Raw genomic sequence first — 20,183 nt, 5'->3', positions numbered from 1 at the left:
TTTAAATGGCATATAATCTATAAAAATATTGAATCACTATGTTGTGCACCTGAAACTAATATAATAATATTGTAAATCAACTATACTTCAATTTAAAAAAAAAACCCAACTCTATGATTCTTGCAAGAGACACATTTAATATAAAAGGATCCAGAAAGAATAAAATTGTAAATGTATGAAAAGATATACAATACAAATTTTAAAATAATAACAGAAGGGCTTATAACTATATTAATATCTGACAGTAAAATTCAGGGCAATACATATTACTGGATATAAAGAGGTGTGCTTCCTAATGATGAAAGGTTTAATTCACCATATCTTACTTGCTGTAAGGAGGTGTGGTTCTTAATGATGAAAGGTATAATTTCAGAATAATAACTTGAAATTGACATGTACCTAATAACTTAGCCTCCAGATGTATAAAGCAAAAATTGGCAAAACTCAAAGGAAAAAGACAAATTCACTGTTACAGCAACATAATTTCCATAGCCCTCTTAGTAACTAATAAAATATAAAGGTTTAAAAAAAAAAATCAGTAAGAACATAGACTTGAGGGACTTCCCTGGTGACGCAGTGGTTAAGAATCCTCCTGCCAGTGCAGGGACACGGGTTCGAGCTCTGGTCTGGGAAGATGCCACATGCTGCAGAGCAACTAAGCCCATGTGCCGCAACTACTGAGCCTGCGCTCTAGAGCCCGTGAGCCACAACTACTGAGCCCATGTGCCACAAATACTGAAGCCCGCATGCCTAGAGCCTGTGCTCTGCAACAACAGAAGCCACCGCAGTGAGAAGCCCGCGCACCACAACGAAGAGTAGCCCCCATTCACCACAACTAGAGAAAGCCCGTGCACAGCAACGAAGACCCAACATAGCCAAAAATAAAATAAGTAAATAAATTTTTTAAAAAAAGAAAAAGGAAAACAAATCTAAAATAGAGAGGATTGGACTTCCCTGGTGGTGCAGTGGTTAAGAAGCCACCTGCCAATGCAGGGGACATGGGTTCAAGCCCTGGTCCAGGAAGATCCCACATGCAGCAGAGCAACTAAGCCCGTGCGCCACAACTACTGAACCTGCGCTCTAGAGCCCGCGAGCCACAACTACTGAAGCCCGCACACCTAGAGCCCGTGCTCCGCAACAAGAGAAGCCACCGCAATGAGAAGCCCACGCACCGCAACGAAGAGTAGCCCCCACTCGCCACAACTAGAGAAAAGCCCGCGCACAACAACGAAGACCCAACACAGCCAAAAATAAATAAATTAATTAATTTTTTTAAAAAAACGGAAGAAAGAAAGAAGGGACATCACAATACCACCTACAGACATGAAAAAGATCTTGAGAGGATACTGTGTTATTGAATTTTGTGTGATTGAATTTTGTCCCCTCCAAATTCAGAAGTTGGTGCCTTAAGCCCAATATGACTGTATTTAGAGATAGGGCCTTTAAGGAGGTAATTTGGGTTAAATGAAGCCATAGGTTGGGGCTCAAATTAATAGGACTGGTGTCCTTATAAGAAGAGGGGAAGAGACACCAGAGATTTCTCATGTGTGCACAGAAGGAAGGCCATCTGAGGACACAAGGAGAAAATAGCCATCTACAAGCCAGGAAGAAAGTTCTCATCAGAAACCATCCCTGCCAGCACCTTGATCTTGAACTTACAGCCTTCAGAACACAAAAAAATTTATTTCTGTTATTTAAGCCACCCAGTCCATGGTGTTCTGTTAGAGCAGCCTGAGCAGACTAATACATATTATAAACAGCTACCTGTAAATATGTTTGAAAATTGAGATGGAGACAAATTCCTAGAAAAATACAACTTGCTAACATTGATATAATAAGAAATAGAAAGTCTGAATAAGCCTATCACTACCTTATAAATGAATCTGTAATTTAAAACTTGACCACAAAGAACCTACAACCCCAGATGCATTCTTCCATACCAGTGAATTCAACCAAGTGTTTACCATCACCATCAACTTTCAAAAACTTTTTCTAGAGAATAGGAAAAAAACAAGGAGCATTTTCCAATTCATTTTGTAATGCTTGAATAATTTGATATCAAAACCTAACAAAGATATGACAAAAGAGAATAACTACTAGCCAATCTCATTCATGAATGTAGGTGACAGAATCCTAAACAAAATATTAACAAATGGGAATTTGTTAGTATGTTTAAGAAGGTACATCGTCACAGCCAATAGATTTATTCCAGGAATGCAAGGAGAGTTTAACAATTAGAAATAAATAACTGAAGTCTAGAGCCACCGAAGATGATGATGGTCTCCACAGACAAATTATGAAAACAAAATATAAAGCCTGGAAGCTAGAATGACCTAGATATCCAGAAACTCTTCCATTAGTTAGATTTACAAGAAAATTTAATATGGATAGAATATTTCCAGTGGGATGGTGGATTCACAGAACATACCAATGTTAAGCAAAATGTCATAATTCATATAGCATTAAAACATTACTTCAAGAACTAGGAAGTCTAATGATGTCCAAAGAAAATATGAAACTTCCACAGGCATCCATAGAACAAACAGACAACAATTGATTTTAGAGGATCTCCAGCTTACTATCTTCGTTATTACAGTGCAAAACACTCAAACATTTAATAAAACTGTTCCAACTGGTAAACATGATATGGTCATTCATTGCTAATAAAATATTTAAAACATGTACACTCATTATGTTTTCAGACAACAGGAGGAAAATGTACCACTCTATTTTTTTCTCATATCAAGGCACTGTCATTTAAACATAAACCTGGAATTCAGGTTTACAGGATAAGATCAAGGGAAGACATATCAGAATGCTTTAGAATAAAACTGTTTCCAAAAGAAGAAAAAGTGTAAATCACATGCTAACTTGGCAAAAGAGTTGAAATTTAAATTGTTTAAGGTAGCAGGTAAAATGAATGCTGTTGCTAATTGTGTTGATTTTTGAAGAGTTGCTAACTGCTAGTATCAGAAGTATGTTCAGGATTGTTTGATACCTGTATTCATTAAGAACAAATGGTGGAGAAGGATGGATTTCTATTCACAGTAGCTCCTTTGTATAACATGCAATAAACATGATAATTATTTTGTTCATAAGTTTTGTTTAACAAACCATACCCTTAAGTTTAAGTGGAATCATCAAAAAGGAAATAGGTGTATGGTATGTGATTTGAGATTAGTTTTAAAAAGTAAATAAAATGTGGAAAGTATCTTCAGAGACTATGCCATTGCTATTATGTTGATGTAATATATGTACAGCCTTGTAGAGGTAGTAAAAATCAAGTTATATCCTTTAATCTTAACATACCTATTATTTATTCTGTTTTGTATATTACTTGTGAGTTGGAATTTTGCAGAGTATTTCAGGGACAAATACAGATTATTCAATTAGTTTAATTCCTTCTTTGCAGAAGGAAGACTCCCAGGTATTGTAAGGAGAGTTTATTTTTAATATATCCAGAACTATTATTTTAAAAAACCTTCAGAAGTGTAGCAATTCTTTCAGATTTATGGATTACAGATTTTCTTGGTATACGTTTTTTCCTAATTTTCTGTGACACATCAGGTTAGTGACATTGAACTAATTTAACATTTATGTTAATCCCAAGTGATTTTAGCACTGACTAGGAGTAATTTTGTCTACCCTATCCCTACCCAGCCTCTGCCCTAACAAATATTTAATTTTATTTAATTAATTTAACTTAATTTTGAAGCTGATAGCTAATTTCTATTCTATTTTTACCAAAATGACCTGAGTAGTTCACTATTTTTCATCTCAAAGAACTGGACATACTACTTTGTCCAGTATATTTTCTGATGGAATTTATTTAAAAAATGGAACATTGGTCTGATAAAGTCTCCTTTAATTTTGGAAAACTTAATTGTTTATCTAATACTTTACTCAGCAAAAGCAAACTACAGCCAAAGTTGTCAAAATATGAAATTAGATGTTCAAACTTTCAATTTGTAAAGCAAAGGGAGGAAAGTTATTTTAAAATACTTTAGTCACTTTTATGATACAACAAGGACAAATTTCTCAGCCATACACCTGAGAAGTTTTTATCAAGTTCATTCAGAGTTAAAGCTTTGAACTACCTTTTCTTGTCCAGATTATGTAGTATGTTAAGGTCAGTGAAAGTTTGTCTAAGCTTATTGACTTCAATATGCCTTTTCTATTTTGGATTATTAAAATATTTTAAAAATATACATACAAAGCATCCACATAGAAATTAATAGTGCAAGTGGAATTTATTAAAATAGATTTGAATTGCCTCAACACTATTAGATATTGAACTAGCAGTCTCAGTCAGTCTCTAATAATTGCTTTTCCACTTTGGAAATTTGACTTGTCATACATGGACATTAATAATAATTCAAGAGTGGAAAAGGGGATTTATCCCTGAGAGTTCTGTCTTAACCATTTTTAAAACCATGTATTAGTGGCTTTGGAAAACTCTGAATACTATGTTCTCTGTACTCCTTCCCTCTCTCCATCCACCACTATGAAAGTTGGTCTTTTCTTGCCCTGAATATGTTGTCAGAATTGTCATATCATGTTTGTTAGTCCTCTTTTATTTTTGAGATTATGAATCTCTGAAGAAATCTCCTTACTAGTTAACCGGTCCTGAAAGTAGAATACATCCAAGGAAAAAAAAAAAAAAAAGTCCATTTTGTGTGCCACATTCAACCTGTATGTGACAACCTAAAGCAGCGGTCCCCAACCTTTTTGGCACCAGGGACTGGTTTTGTGGAAGACAGTTTTTCCCTGGACCAGGGGTGGGGGGTGGGGGATGGTCTCAGGATGATTCAAGCGCATTACATTTATTGTGTGCTTTTTCTATTATTATTACATTGTAATAGATAATGAAATAATTATACAGCTCACCATAATGCAGAATCAGTGGGAGCCCCGAGCTCGATTTCACTTGCCGCTCACTGATAGGGTTTTGATATGAGTCTGCAAGCAATTGATTTATTATGGTCTCTGTGCAGTCAAACCTCTCTGCTAAGGATAATCTGTATTTGCAGCCGCTCCCCAGCGCTAGCATCACTGCCTCAGCTCCACCTCAGATCATCAGGCATTAGATTCTCATAAGGAGTGTGCAACGTAGATCCCTCACATGCACAGTTCACAGTAGGGTTTGCACTCCTAGGAGAATCTAACACTGTCACTGATCCGACAGGAGGCAGAGCTCAGGCGGTAATGCGAGCAATAGGGAGTGGCTGTAAATACCGATGAAGCTTGGCTCGCTTGCCTGCCACTCACCTCCTGCTGTGTGGCCTGGTTCCTAACAGGCCACGGACCAATACCGGTCCATGGCCTGGGGGTTGGGGACCCCTGACCTAAAGCACATTAGTTGATTATACAGGAGGGATTGATAGGAACCCACGCTTAATTATAGTAACTTATTTAAAAGGGCAGGTTTTTAAAGTAACAGCCTTATTGAGGTATTATTCACATACCATACAATTCACCCATTTACAGGAAGTGGACAGTTCCGTGGTGTTTAGTTTACAGTTCAGTTCACAGGCTGTGCAGGCATCATCATAATCAATTTAAAAACGTTTTCATTATCCCAAAAAGAAACCCTGTATTTTTTCCTCATTTCACCTCTCACCACCCCCCACCCCAAACCTAGGCAATCACTAACCTAATTTCTGTCCCCCTATTCTGGACATTTAATGTAAATGTGATCATTTGTGACTGTATTCTTTCACATAGCATAATGTTTTGAAGGCTCATCCATGTTGTAACATGTATCAGTACTTTTTTTTTTTTTTTTTTATTGGCTGTGCAGCTTGTGGGTGGGATCTTAGTTCTCTGACCAGGGATCAAACCCGGCTCCTGACAGTGGAAGCATGGAGTCCTAACCACTGGATGACCAGGGAATTCCCAGTACTTCTTTTTATTGCCAAATAATATTCCATTGTATGGATATACCACATTTTATTTATTTATTCATCATTGAGGGACATTTGGATTGCTTCCACACTGGCTATTATGAATAAAGTGACTATGAACATTCAGGTACAGGGTTTTTGTTTGTTTGTTTGTTTGTTTTTTTGGCTGTGTTGGGTCTTTGTTGCTGCTCACAGGCTTTCTCTAGTTGCGGTGAGCGGGAGCTACTCTTCGTTGTGGTGTGCAGGCTTCTCGTTTTGGTGGCTTCTCTTGTTGCAGAACACGGGCTCTAGGCACGCAAGCTTCAGTAGTTATGGCTCGCGGGCTCTAGAGCACAGGCTCAGAAGTTGTGATGCATGGGCTTAGTTGCTCTGCGGCATGTGGGATCTTCCCGGACCAGGCCTCGCACCCATGTCCCCTGCATTGGCAGGCAGATTCTTAACCACTGCACCACCAGGGAAGTCCCAATATCATACTTATTAATGAGTGTTAAAAACTTTCTCTTTAAGATTGGGAATGAGATAAGGAGGCCTACTATCGCAGTTTTTATCCAATAGTACACAGGAGGGCCTAGCTGGTGTAACAAAGCAAGAAAATGAAGTAAGAGTTATAAAGATTGGAAAGGAAGAAATAAAACCGTTTTATCCACAGATGATGGGGTTGTGTACCTAGAAAATGTAAAAGAATCTGCAGATAAATTATTAGAATTAATAAGTGAGTTTAGCAAAGCTGCTAGATTCAAGGTCAGTTTTTTTATTTAAGCAGTTGTGTTTCTATATATCAGCAATAAGCAGTTATAAAATGAAATTTCAAAAATACCATTTAAAACTACATACCTTGATATAAATATAACATAAGATATATTAAACTTCTATATAGAAAACTATTAAATGTTGAGAGAAATTAAAGAAGACCTAAATAAAAAGAGAGATATTCATATTCATGATTTCAGACACTATCTTTTGTAAAGGGGTCAATTTCCACCAAATTTATCCATAGATTGAATGTAATCTCAGTCAAAATCCCACCTGGGTGGGGGTGTGTGTGTGTGTGTGTGTGTGTGTATGTGTATGTGTATGTATAAGTGCGTTCAAATTGACAAGCTGATTCTAAAATTTATGTGGAACTGCAATAAGGTAGGATGACTTACTCTTGGATATCAAGACTTATTACAAAACTAGAGTTATTGAAGACTGTGTGCTACTGGCACAACATGGACAAAAAGACCATGGAACAGAATAGAGAGCCCAGTAATAGACTTGCACGTGTATGGACACTTGATCTATGACAAAGGTGGTTCTGCAGAACAGTGAGGAAAGAAAGGCCTTTGAAATAATGGTGCTGGATCAGTTGGATATCAGTATGGGGAGGGGGGGTAAATCTCATAACATAGCCAGACGACTGGCATTTTAGATCTAAATGTGAAAGGCAAAACTATAAAGCTTCTAGAGATAATATAGGAGAATATTTTTAAGACCTTGGGATAAGAATTTTTTTTAATGAAATAAATAGAATATAGAAAGCAATAACCATAAAAGAAAAGATTGATAAATTGAACTACATTAAAATTAAGAACCTTTGTTCATTAAAAGATACAACTACAAGAAAAGAAAAGGCAAGCCACAAAATGGAAGAAAATATTTACAGTACATATAATTGATAAAAAGCTTGTATCCAGAATATATAAAGAACTCTAAGTCAATAAGAAAAATATATGCAGCCCAATAGAAGACAGGAAAGAAAATTGAACATATATTTTTAAAAAGAGGATATTCAAATTAGCAAGAAATATTTTGAAAAGTAGTAACCTCAGTAGTAATCAGAGAAATGCAGATTAATACCACAGTGAGATACCACTCACACCCTCTAAAGTGGCTAATATTCAAAGACTACAGTATTAAAGATTGGTGAAGATATGAAGCAGCCAGAACTTTCTTATTCCATCACCTTGGGAAACTATTTAGATCTATCTACTAAAATTGAACAAAGTACAAAATGTCATAGCTGCACTATTCACATTGGCCAAAACCTAGAAGCAGGCCAAATGCCCAACAACAAATAGAACAGTAGAATGGGTGAATATATCATATTTCTACAAAGGTATAATATACAGCGATGAATGAACTAACTACAGATATACACAACAGTGTGGATGAATCTCACAAACTTAATGTTAACTGAAAGAAGCCAGTAACAAAAGACTGCATATATTGTATGATTGTATTTTATATAAAGTTCAAAAACTGAACTATAATGTTTGATGTCAGGATAATGGTTACTTTGGAGAGAGATGAAAGAGAATTGATTGTAAGGTGACACATGGAGGGCTTCTGGGGTGCTAGCAATGTTCTGTTGTTTGATCTGGGTGGCTTTTTCCCATTATCATTTTGTTGAGGTATCACTGATGTACAATAAACTATACCTGTTTAAAATGTACAATTTGATGAGATATATTTGTGTGTGTATACATAGAAATATGCGTCCATGAAACCATCACCACAAGCTAGATAACAAATATTTCTATCTTCTCCTTTCCCCCCCAAATTTCCCCAAGCCCTTTGTAATCCATCCCTCCCTCTACTTCAGGCTCCAGCAACTACTGATCTAATTTCTATCATCATAAATTCATTTGTGTTTTCTAGAATTTTATATAAATGGAATCATACAGTATGTACTCTTTTTTTGCCTGGCTCTTTTCAATCAGTATAATGAGTTTTGATTCACCCTCTTGGTTGCACGTTTCAAAGTTTGCACAATATTGTTCCTTTTTATTGCTAAGTAGTATCTCATTGTATGGCTGTACCACAATTTGTTTATCCATTCACCTGTCAATGGACATTTGGATTGTTTACTGTTTTTAACTATTGCAAATGAACATTCATGTGCATATGCACAAAGGTGTGCATACAAGAATGTTTATTGCAGCATTGTTTGTAATAGCAAAAAAAAAAAAAAAAAAAAAGATGGAAACAATATGTCCATCTAAACAGGAGTGGTCAAATAAATCATGGGACAGCCATTCTTCTGGAGCACTATGTAGTTCTTTTTTTTTTTTTTTTAATATATTTATTTATTTATTTTTTGGCTGCGTTGGGTCTTCGTTGCTGCGCACGGGCTTTCTCTAGTTGCAGCGAACAGAGGCTACTCTTTGTTGCAGTGTGCAGGCTTCTCATTGCGGTGGCTTCTCTTTGTTGTGGAGCACAGGCTCTAGGCAGGTGGGCTGCAGTAGTTGTGGCTCGCGGGCTCTAGAGCACAGGCTCAGTAGTTGTGGCACACGGGCTTAGTTGCTCCATGGCATGTGGGATCTTCCCAGACCAGGGCTCGAACCTGTGTCCCGTGCATTGGCAGGCGGATTCTTAACCACTGCACCACCAGGGAAGTCCCACACTATGTAGTTCTTAAAAGCAACAAGCTAGATCTGTCTATATCAACATGGAAAGCTCTCTAAGACACATTAAGTAATTGGACAAATTGTGGAATAATATTTATAGTAGGATCTCATTTTTATAAAAAGCTATACATATATGTGTATAAAATGCCTTGAGAAAGTGACTGGAAAGCTGCAGACCAAACTATTAGTAATACTGTGCTGCACATTTGAAAGTTGCTAAGAGAGTAAATCTTAAAAGTTCTCATCACAAGAAAAAAATTCTGTAACTGTATATGGTGACGGATGCTAACTGACTTATTGTAGTGATCATGTTGCAATATATACAAATATAGAATCGTTATGTTGTACACATGAAACTAATAGAATGTTGTATGTCAATTATACCTCAGTTTAAAAAATAATTACAAAATAAAAAATAATTAATTTTTAAAATGACTTATCCCTTCCCTAATCGCCTTGTGACATTCTTTCCCTTCCTTCTCTTTCACTGCATCAGACCCAGTGGCGGAGGAATTCTGACTGATGCAGTCTAGCTTCAGATCCAGTGTGCTTGCCACTTATTGGCTGTGGTACATGGGCCTCAGATTCCTCCATATGTAAAATGGGAATAATTATAGTACCCTTCTCATGGGATGGTTGTAAGGATTCAGTGAGATTCTGTTAAACACTTAGAACAGCGCCTGGTACATCATTAATAGTGCGTGCTGTTAAGCAAAGCATTTAACTTTCCTGGGCTTCAGTTTTCTCATCTGTAAAATGACAAGGCTGAACAAGATGATCTCTAAGGTTTCTGTTAGCTTAAACAATTATAATACTGTGATTTAGTGCTACTGTAAGTAGTTTATCCCTATCAGTCTAGGTATACTTTTCCCTTCTTAACTGTACTTGTTTCCCTGGTACATGATGATCTGCTTTCTCAGAAATCCTGAAAAAAGAAGTGTGGTTAAACTTGGCTTGACTGAAGACGTCTCATTGCAGCATTTGTAGCTGGAGCAGAATAGATAGTGTAGTTTTTTGGAGGTGTTACGAAGAGAGGAGAGGAAATGGAATCAAAGTCCATTTACACTTACCGGTAGGAAGCAAATATGAAATGATAGTGATGATAACAGTTAATATTTACTGAACATTTTCTATGTGGAAGGCAATATACTGGCATATATTATTTCATTTAATCTTTACCATAATCTCATTAGGTAGATGTTCTTTTATCCCCATTTTGCAGATGAGGAAACAGAGGCACAGAGAATTTAAGGAACTTGCTTAAGGTCACACAGCTACTACATGATGGAGTTGGGATTTGAACATATAATCTGATTCTAGCACCCATGCTCTTATCCATAGTGCTATATTGAATTGATTCCAGATGGAGAATCAATTGAGTTTCAGTAACTAGAACACTTCAAATGCATATATATAATTTTTTACCAACTTTTTATTTTTAAAAATGATAGTTATAAAAAAGTTGAAAGATTTATATGAGAAACATGTATATAGATTCAATAGTTTTGCTTCATTTGCTTCATTTAATCTCTCGCACACACACACTCTCTCTCTCTCTCTCTCTCTCTCTCTCTCTCTCTCTCTATATATATATATATATATATATATATATATACACATAAACACACACGATCTCTGTTTTTTAAAAAGTAAATGACAGGGACTTCCCTGGTGGTGCAGTGGTTAAGAATCCGCCTGCCAATGCAGGGGACACGGGTTTGATCCCTGGTCCGGGCAGATCCCACATGCCGCGGAGCAGCTAAGCCCACGTGCCACAACTGCTGAGCCTGTGCTCTAGAGCCTGTGAGCCACAACTACTGAGCCCGCGTGCCACAATTACTGAAGCCTGTGTGCCTAGAGCCCATGCTCCGCAACAAGAGAAGCCACGGCAATGAGAAGCCCACGCACCACAACGAAGAGTAGCCCCCGCTCGCCGCAACTAGAGAAAGCCCGCGCGCAGCTACGAAGACCCAACGCAGCCAAAAATAAATAAATAAATATTTAAAAAAAAAAAAAAGTAAATGACAGACATCATGACACTCCTAAGGACAATCTCCTAAACAGCAATAATACCATTATCACATCTAAGAAGAATAGCATTGAGTACAGACTGTTTTAATAACCTTTAGTCTATTTTGAGTAAGTCCAATGTCCTGTTAGAAATTGAAATCACATTGTTAAAAAAAAAAAATTTATCAAAATCTGACTTTTTTTTTTTTCTTCTCAGAAATCATATTCCATGCCCATTGGCATTGAATTTCAGCGGAGATATGCAACGATTGTTCTAGAGCTTGAACAACTGAACAAGGATCTAAACAAAGTTTTGCATAAAGTTCAACAGTACTGCTATGAGGTAGGTAATTTGTATGAATTTCCCTTGAGGGGACTGTGACCTCCACTCTTATCTGAAGCTTAATACTGTCACCATCACATTTCAGAAAATCCAAATTAAGCCAACATCCTTTAGCAGAACCATATTTTATATATATTTCTATTCCTTACAGCATCAGTATTGAAGAGTGCTTTATACACAGTGAGCTATCAATTATGTTGGTTTTTTGTTTGTTTGAATTACAAATGATTATATTATAGCTCTCCAAAAATTTAGAAACATCCAGAAAAATAATTTCTTTTAATTCCACTACCCCAAAGACTATATTTTGGTTTACTTCCTCCTAACTTTTTTTTTTTTTTTTTTTTTTACCATACATGCTTTTTCTCACAAAGTTATGATCATGCTGTGTATATAATTTTGTTTGTTCCTTTTTAAACCTTATATTTGGGAATTCCCTTGTTCAGACTCCGTGCTTTCACTGCCGAGGGCCCAGGTACAATCCCTGGTCAGGGAACTAAGATCCCGCAAGCCATGTGGCGTGGCCAAAACAATTTAAAAAATAAATAAAAATTTAAAAACTGAACTTTACATTAGAACTATAGATTCTTGAACTTCAGTCACATAGATTATAGGGTTATTTGTGAATTATCATTATTGTTATCATTATCATGCACATATAATTATATATATGAAGGTGGTTCAACAGGTTCACCTAAAATTTGAGTTTCTTACTAAAAGGTAAGAATTAAATGATTGTGATGAGTTTAGTATGCTCCTGCATTTGCTTTCTTAGAGGCTGTATATTTCCAGTAAAGCCACTCTTATTTTTTTTTTTTCAAGTATAGTTGATTTACAGTGTTTCAGGTGTACAGCAAAGTAATTCAGATACATATATATATGTATATGTTTCTGAATTTTATATATATATTATATATATAATTATATACTTTTTCAGATTCTTTTCCATTATAGGTTATTACAAGATATTGAATATAGTTCCCTGTGCTATACAGTAGGTCCTTACTGTTTATCTGTTTTATATATGGTAGTGTATATCTATTAATCCCAAATTCCTAATTTATCCTTCCCCCGCCCCTTGGGAAAACCTTTGGTAACCCTTTATATGTCCCCTTTTCTGTGTCTGTGAGTCTATTTCTGTTTTGTAAATACGTTTATTTATATCATTTTTTAATCTTTTTTTGGTATCATTTTTTTAGATTCCATGTTTAAGTGATATCATATGATCTTTGTCTTTATCTGTCTGACTTACTTCACTTATGATTATCTCTAGGTCCATCCATGTTGCTGCAAATGGCATTATTGCATTCTTTTTTATGGCTGAGTTATATTCCATTGTATGTATGTACCACATCTTCTTGTTTTGTTCTGTTTTGTTTTTTTCTTATATTATACCACATCTTCTTTATCCATTCATCTGTTGATGGACATTTAGGTTGTTTCCATGTCTTGGCTGTTGTAAATAGTGCTGCTGTGAACATTGGGGTGCATGTATCTTTTTGAATTAGAGTTTTCATCTTTTCTGGATATATGCCCAGGAGTGGGATTGCTGGATCATAATGGTAACTCTATTTTTAGTTTTCTAAGGAACCTCCATATCATTCTCCATACTGGCTGTACCAATTTATATTCCCACCAACAGTGTCTGAGGGTACCCCTTTCTCCACACCCTCTCCAGCATTTATTATTTATAGAATTTTTGATGATGGCCATTCTGACCAGTGTGAGGTGATACCTCATTGTAGTTTTGATTTGCATTTCTCTAATAATTAGATGTGGAGCATCTTTTCATGTTCCTGTTGGCCATCTGAATGCCGTCTTTGGGGAAATGTCTCTTTAGATCTTCTGCCCATGTTTTTATTGGGTTGTTTGTTTTTTTGATATTGAGCTATATAAGCTGTTCGTATATTTTGGAAATTAATCCCTTGTTGGTTGCATCGTTTGCAAATATTTTCTCCCATTCAATAGGTTGTCTTTTTGTTTTATTTAGTTTCTTTTGCTGTGCAAAAGCTTTTAAGTTTAATTAGGTCCCATTTGTTTATTTTGCTTTTGTTTCCATTACTCTAGGAGCCGGCTCCAAAAAAATATTGCTGCAATTTATGTCAAAGAGTGTTCTGCCTATGTTTTCCTCTAGGAGTTTTATAGTATCTGGTCTTACATTTAGGTCTTTAATCCATTTTGAGTTTATTTTTGTATATGGTGTTAGAGAATGTTCTAATTTCGTTATTTTACATGTAGCTGTCCATTTTTCCCAGCACCATTTATTGAAGAGACTGCCTTTTCTCGATTGTATATTCTTGCCTCTTTGTTGTAAATTAATTGACCATAAGTGCATGGGTTTATTTAAAGCCATCTCTATTTGTGATATGAGATTCTTAAACAGTTTTTTATGACGCTAGCCTCATAGTTAAGTCCCAAAGATCTGCCATTGGTGATGTTATCAATCCACTTGAATAGAACTGAGGGACATGAACTGTGATTACCTGTAACTAAACTCTGAGTATATTTTGCTCATTCCTTTAGCCATCCGTTATCATTCATTTGTATTTTCCAGGTAATTGTCATTTATCTACATAGCAATATGTGTTGTCCTAGCAAACAGAGTTCTCCCCATGGACTAGCAACCATGCACAAGAGGTGCAAACCAAGCAGTCCCAGATAACATGTAACAAAACATGCAGAAGTGGATTGCTCACCAGTCTTTTTGTGTCTCATTATGTACGCAAGGCCATATGTGATAGGCTCATTTCCTAATGGAGTAAAATGATGTAATTTTCACAAAGCTCTTATGGAAGTACAATATTGATTTTAAAATAAGAACAAGCAAGTCTACTTCTAAATATATACCAAATATATGTGAACGTGCATTTACCAAAAGATATACACTAGAACATACACAGCATCACTGTTCATTATAGCCAATAATTAGAAATTACCCAAATACCCATCAATACTAGAATGAATCAGTAAACTGTCATATAATATACAATGGAATTCTCAGCAATAAGAATGAATGAACTCTGGGACTTCCCTGGCGGTCCAGTGGTTAAGACTTTGCCTTCCAGTGCAGGGGGTGCAGGTTCGATCCCTGGTCAGGGAGCTAAGATCCCACATGCCTTGCAGCCAAAAAACCAAAACATAAAACAGAAGCAATACTGTAACAGATTCAGTAACGACTTCTTTAAAAAAATGGTCCACATCAAAAAAAAATCTTAGAAAAAAAAAAATGAATGAATGAACTCAACTACTCACAACACCATGGATGAACTCACAAATATGTGAACATATTTGTTCATATGTAAATATTGAACAGATAAAGTCAGACACAAAAGAATATATAATGCATGATTCCGTTTATGTAAAGGTCAAAAGCCAGAAAAAGCCAACATATGATACTAGAAGTCAGGATGGTGGTTACCCTTGGAGTATTATACTGGAAGGTGACAATTGGTCTCTGAGGGGCTGGTCATGTTCCATTTTAATCTCGATGCTGATTTCTCATGTTTGATCTGTGAAAATTCATTAACCCATACACTTTAGGATTTGTATCCTTTTATATGTTGATGTATACTTCAATTTTAAAGAAACTTTTAAGTTATTAGAAGACAAGGTTGTTCACTGCAGTGTTACTGATAATCGCAAAATATTAGAAAAAACCTAAATGCCCGTACATAGGGAGTTGGCGGAATAACCTATGGCACATCCCACGGTGGAGCAGTGTGCTGCGCTGAGAACGATCAAGGAAGCTCTCTGCGATGATTAGGAGGCACATAGCTACCTTACCCGAGGTGATCAAAGATAACATCAGCAGTAGTGGGACAGATAAACATCACGTGCCTCCTGATCACAATGCACCGAGAAGAACTCAACATCACTTTTGTGGTGTTCCTGCCAAAGGTGTGTAACCTTAGTCTAATCAAAAGGAAACAGACAGGGGCTTCCCTGGTGGCGCAGTGGTTGAGAATCTGCCTGCCAGTGTAGGGGACACGGGTTCGAGCCCCGGTCCGGGAAGATCCCACATGCCGCGGAGCAACTAGGCCCGTGAGCCACAACTACTGAGCCTGCGCGTCTGGAGCCTGTGCTCCGCAACGGGAGAGGCCACGACAGTGAGAGGCCGGCGCATCGCAATGAAGAGTGGCCCCCACTTGCCGCAACTAGAGAAAGCCCTCGCACAGAAACGAAGACCCAACACAGCCAAAAATAAATAATAAATAAATAATAAATAAATTAAAAAAAAAAAAAAGGAAACAGACAAACCCACACTGAGGGATATTATGCAAAATAATTGGCTGGTACTGTTCAAAAATATCAAGGTCATGAAAGACCGAGGAACTGTTCCAGAGTAAAGGAGTCTAGAGGGACAGGACAACCAAATGTTTTCAGGGGGAAAACTAGCTATGTGTTGGGACAGTTGATGAAATCTGAATACAGACTGTTAGAAAATGGCATTATAAATAGTGCTGGATTCCTGGTTGTGATCCCTGCACTGTGGTTATGTAAGACAATATCCTTGGACTTAGGAAATACAAACTGGAGTATTCAGGGGTAAAGAGGCGCAGTGTTTGCAACTTATTCTCAAATAGTTAAGAGAAAAAAAATTATATACAGGCAGAGAAAGATCAAATGTTTAAGTCAAACAGTAAACCATAAGCAGTTAGTGAATTTGGGCAAAAGGTTATCAAGAGTTTTTTGTTCTATTCTTTTTTAGAAGTTTTAAAGTATCTCAAAATTAAAAGTTACCAAAAATATAAAACAAATCAGAAAAAAATACAGTTAGAGGAGAAAAAACTTCTAAGGTAAGAGTGAGCATCATTTTTGTTATAAATGCTAGATTTATAAAAATCCTAACCTGAAAACAGGGCACAAACACACAGAAATTATCATGGCCTTATGAATGTACATCTTATGTTTTAATCATCTGTATTCAGCTTGCTCCAGACCAAGGGCTCCAGCCTGCAGATCAGCCGACAGATATGAGACGAAGGTGTGAGGAAGAAGCACAGGAAATTGTTCGGCATGCAAATTCCTCAACAGGACAGCCCTGTGTTGAAAATGAAAATCTGACAGACTTAATCTCCAGGCTTACAGCTATTTTATTACAAATTAAGGTAAATTTCGGAGAACTTTTCGGAGAAAATATTAAGAATATTTTCTTAATTTTGACACCTAAACAAACTATGCTAATTTGTTGCTAAAAAATTAAACTGTATATTAGAGCAGAGTGTTGGTCTGTATCTGAACTATAATTCAATTAAATTTTGAAATATTTTTTCTTTTAGTGTCTGGCAGAAGGAGGAGACCTGAATTCCTTTGAATTTAAATCACTTACAGATTCATTAAATGATATCAAGAGTACAATAGATGCTTCTAATATCAGGTAATTCATTAGATGTATTCTAATTATTTTTATATTAAATTCATAGTGATTTCCAGTATAAGCTTTAAGACTTTTGCATATTTATGAAGTATTCATATGATTTTTATCCTTTAAATAAATTGTAAACGAGCTTTTCGGTTATATCCAGTCTATTGACAGAGTAGAATTTTCAGATGGATTTTTTATATAAAGGAATCAGAAGACATATAATATTTAGGTTTGGGTTTAGCATGGATTTCAACTTAGAAGTCTTCCCCAAAGAGAGATTCGTCCTCTCTTTCCAGTACTCCTGTGGCTTCTTTGCTTCTTTCAAATATACTTTTTCAATTACTACTGAAGTAGAATTATGGCTAATGTAAAGGGAAGATTTCTTACTTACCTGGGGTCATTATCTTAGCTATTTCCTAACTGCAATTCAGCTCTGCCTTTTTTAAAAATTGTTTTTCTTCATTTTGTGAGATAATGTAGTTAACCATGTTTCTTCTTTCTTTAGTTGCTTTCAGAATAATGTAGAAATTCATGTTGCACATATTCAGAGCGGCCTGAGCCAGATGGGAAACTTACATGCCTTTGCAGCAAATAACACCAATAGAGACTGAAGAGAAGATTTAATTATTCCAACTGCATAGGACATTGTTTTTGAGAAGTTCTCTTCCTTTATATAGGCTTCCAACACCAAATAACCTAACTGCTGGAAAACAAGGGAAATTTAAATCTCCAAATAAGGCATTTTAATATACTGTACTGCTTCTTAAACCAGCATTGCTGACCAGCATTATATTTATTTTTCTTTTATTATTCAGCTGCAGTAGCACTGCTTATGTTACATATGTTTAGTAGCAAGTACTTTTAAACTGAAAATGTCTGAACATAATATAATTTCATGGAAGAATATGTTGACCATCTTTTTAACGTGCATGAATTCAACCCAACCCATGCAGACAACTACTGCAGTGGAGAACGTGAAGAAACATGGTCTTTTTGTGCATTATGCATGGCAATGTGGAAATTCCATCTAGAAAATTACAACTCCAGTTCATTTAGTTGATCACCACCTCAGTCTTCAAAAGATAACATCATGAGATATGGGAAGTCCTCATTTTTAGGAAGCCACTGGAATATAGGTGGGAAATATGGACTTTACAAGTATATATGATATATACTTGCAATGTGACATGGTTCTAGAGATCATTTTATAATAATAAATATTTTAATTTATCATAATTTATAAAAGAAACCTTTGTTGTTTGTCTGTTGAAAGAAAATGAAGGAGCAGGAAAGAAACATTACTGCAAGATGCTTAATTTCAGCAAATGAATTTAGCATGTCTCTTCCCATCAATTCAGGGGAAGATGTGCTATTGTTATGGGATTTATTTTAAAAAAAAAAAAAGACTGATAACACACTATTTTCATATTTTTTGTTTATTTGCACAGCTTTTGAACCAGATTACTGGTTAAAATCCAACAGTTACACAATTTTTAAAGTAAAAAGATTTTATAAGGAAAACAAATATAATAGCCAGTGCTAGGAAATGGAGAAAAAGGTTTGTATTTGGTTGTGGGCTTTTTTGGTTTTTGGTTTTTTAAGGAAAACCCTGCCTAAGATGTTAACCTTGTAAAAAGTGTGTATTTGGAATTTTCTCTGTTTTAATATAGAATATTATAAAGTCAAAATAAAATAAATTGTTTTCAGATTTGGAGTTTAAGATATAGCTGTAGAAGTGGCTTTGATTCTTTTAGATGTCTCATAAAATGAGACTTTTTATATGTTAATGTATAATAAAATTGAAACAAGATTATTTTCCATTTGAAATTTTTGTATAGTTTAAAAATGCTTCCATATTCTTTGTTGGTATTGTGCCACTGCAGAACTTTAGTGCAGAGTTTATATTTAGCTAAACTGTTATGTTAATTAAGAAATGCATAAATCTTTTATTCTTAATATTTGTAATTCTAAATAAATTGATCTATGAAAATTAATATGATCTACATTTTCATTTAATTAATACAAGTTGATAAGTATTCCTTCTATTTAAAAAGTTTTTAAAAATTATCATTTCCACTAAATTATATTTTTAGGAAAAACGGTACAGATTAATTACCAAGTCATTTTGAATTAAAATATCATTAGGGGTTTTTTTTCCCATCACTGAGTAATCACTGTGGAAAACACTAAGCAAGTTAAGTTACTTGGCTTACTATAGACCTAGAGAAGGGTTTATTTTTTAATATATTCTGCCTAGACTTAAGTAAGCATTTTTTACATTTTTTCTTTTACATTTCTTAAGGCTGACTTGTCACACTTAAATTATACCTCATCATTGTAAAACAATTATACTCCAATAAAGATGTTAAAAAAATAATAAAATAAATTATACCTGGTTTTGCACATATTTAATTAAGCATTGTCCGTATCTTTCAGTGCCATCATGTGTTGATGGCAAGAACTGTGCCTAAGAATATATTTGAATTTTATTTTTGTGTAAGGAAGAAGAAATCTATATAATTCAAAGTAGTGATTTGGGGTCAACTGTACATTCATTTAAATGATGCTGCCACTGCTTAACACATTTTTGGAGCTCTAAAGAAAACTATCAAAGCCAGATTGAGCGAGCAAGCAAGCATATCAGGTGTTACGTAGATTTGGTTCTGAATTACTGTTAATTCCAAAAATCAGATTCACTTGCTACCATTGAGAATCTACAAAAAAACTTGCCAATTAAAATTTTTCCCTTGAATTCATGCACTTTTCTCCATCTACACTATCACCAGTACTCTTAGCCCAGCTGCCATCATCACTAGCCTGGAAAACAGCAGTCATTTCCTAACTTATCTCCCAGTATCCACTCAGCTCTCCTCAGATGCAGCCAGAGCGATACTCTTAGAATGCAGGACTGGTCATGTTATCCCCATCTGAAGTCTTACAGCTCTCAGGACAATTTCAGAACTCTCTTACAAGACCTACACAGCCAGGCATGATCTAGCCTCCCCTACAATTTCTCCATCCTGCTCCTTACTCCACAGGGCCTTTGCACATTCAGTGACCTCTGTGTTCCCTCTCCTTTTACCTTGGTAACTCCTGATCATCCTACAGATCTTACCTTCAGCATCACTTTCTCAGGGAAGCTTTCTTTGACCACAGCACATCATCTCCAGGTC

The 20,183-nt window shown here is 35.7% G+C and overlaps 1 protein-coding gene across 2 annotated transcripts in view; it reads left to right on the top strand.

The window, feature by feature from the left end:
- Positions 1–17,705, top strand: part of LIN9 (lin-9 DREAM MuvB core complex component) — a 105,100-nt gene extending 87,395 nt beyond the window's left edge. For both annotated transcript variants that reach the window (XM_061185370.1, XM_061185369.1), the window contains 4 exons: positions 11,520–11,645; positions 16,574–16,753; positions 16,925–17,022; positions 17,516–17,705. In XM_061185370.1, the coding sequence (XP_061041353.1) occupies positions 11,520–11,645; positions 16,574–16,753; positions 16,925–17,022; positions 17,516–17,621 (510 nt within the window). In that variant the 3' untranslated portion in view covers positions 17,622–17,705. The remainder of the gene's footprint in view (positions 1–11,519; positions 11,646–16,573; positions 16,754–16,924; positions 17,023–17,515) is intronic.
- The last annotated feature ends 2,478 nt before the right edge of the window (positions 17,706–20,183 follow it).

The sequence above is a fragment of the Eubalaena glacialis genome, chromosome 3 (assembly GCF_028564815.1).
Source record: "Eubalaena glacialis isolate mEubGla1 chromosome 3, mEubGla1.1.hap2.+ XY, whole genome shotgun sequence".
In the NCBI taxonomy this organism is placed as follows: Eukaryota; Metazoa; Chordata; class Mammalia; order Artiodactyla; family Balaenidae; genus Eubalaena; species Eubalaena glacialis.
The sequence above is the reverse complement of the archived record's forward strand: the minus strand, read 5'-3'. Positions and strand labels throughout refer to the sequence as shown.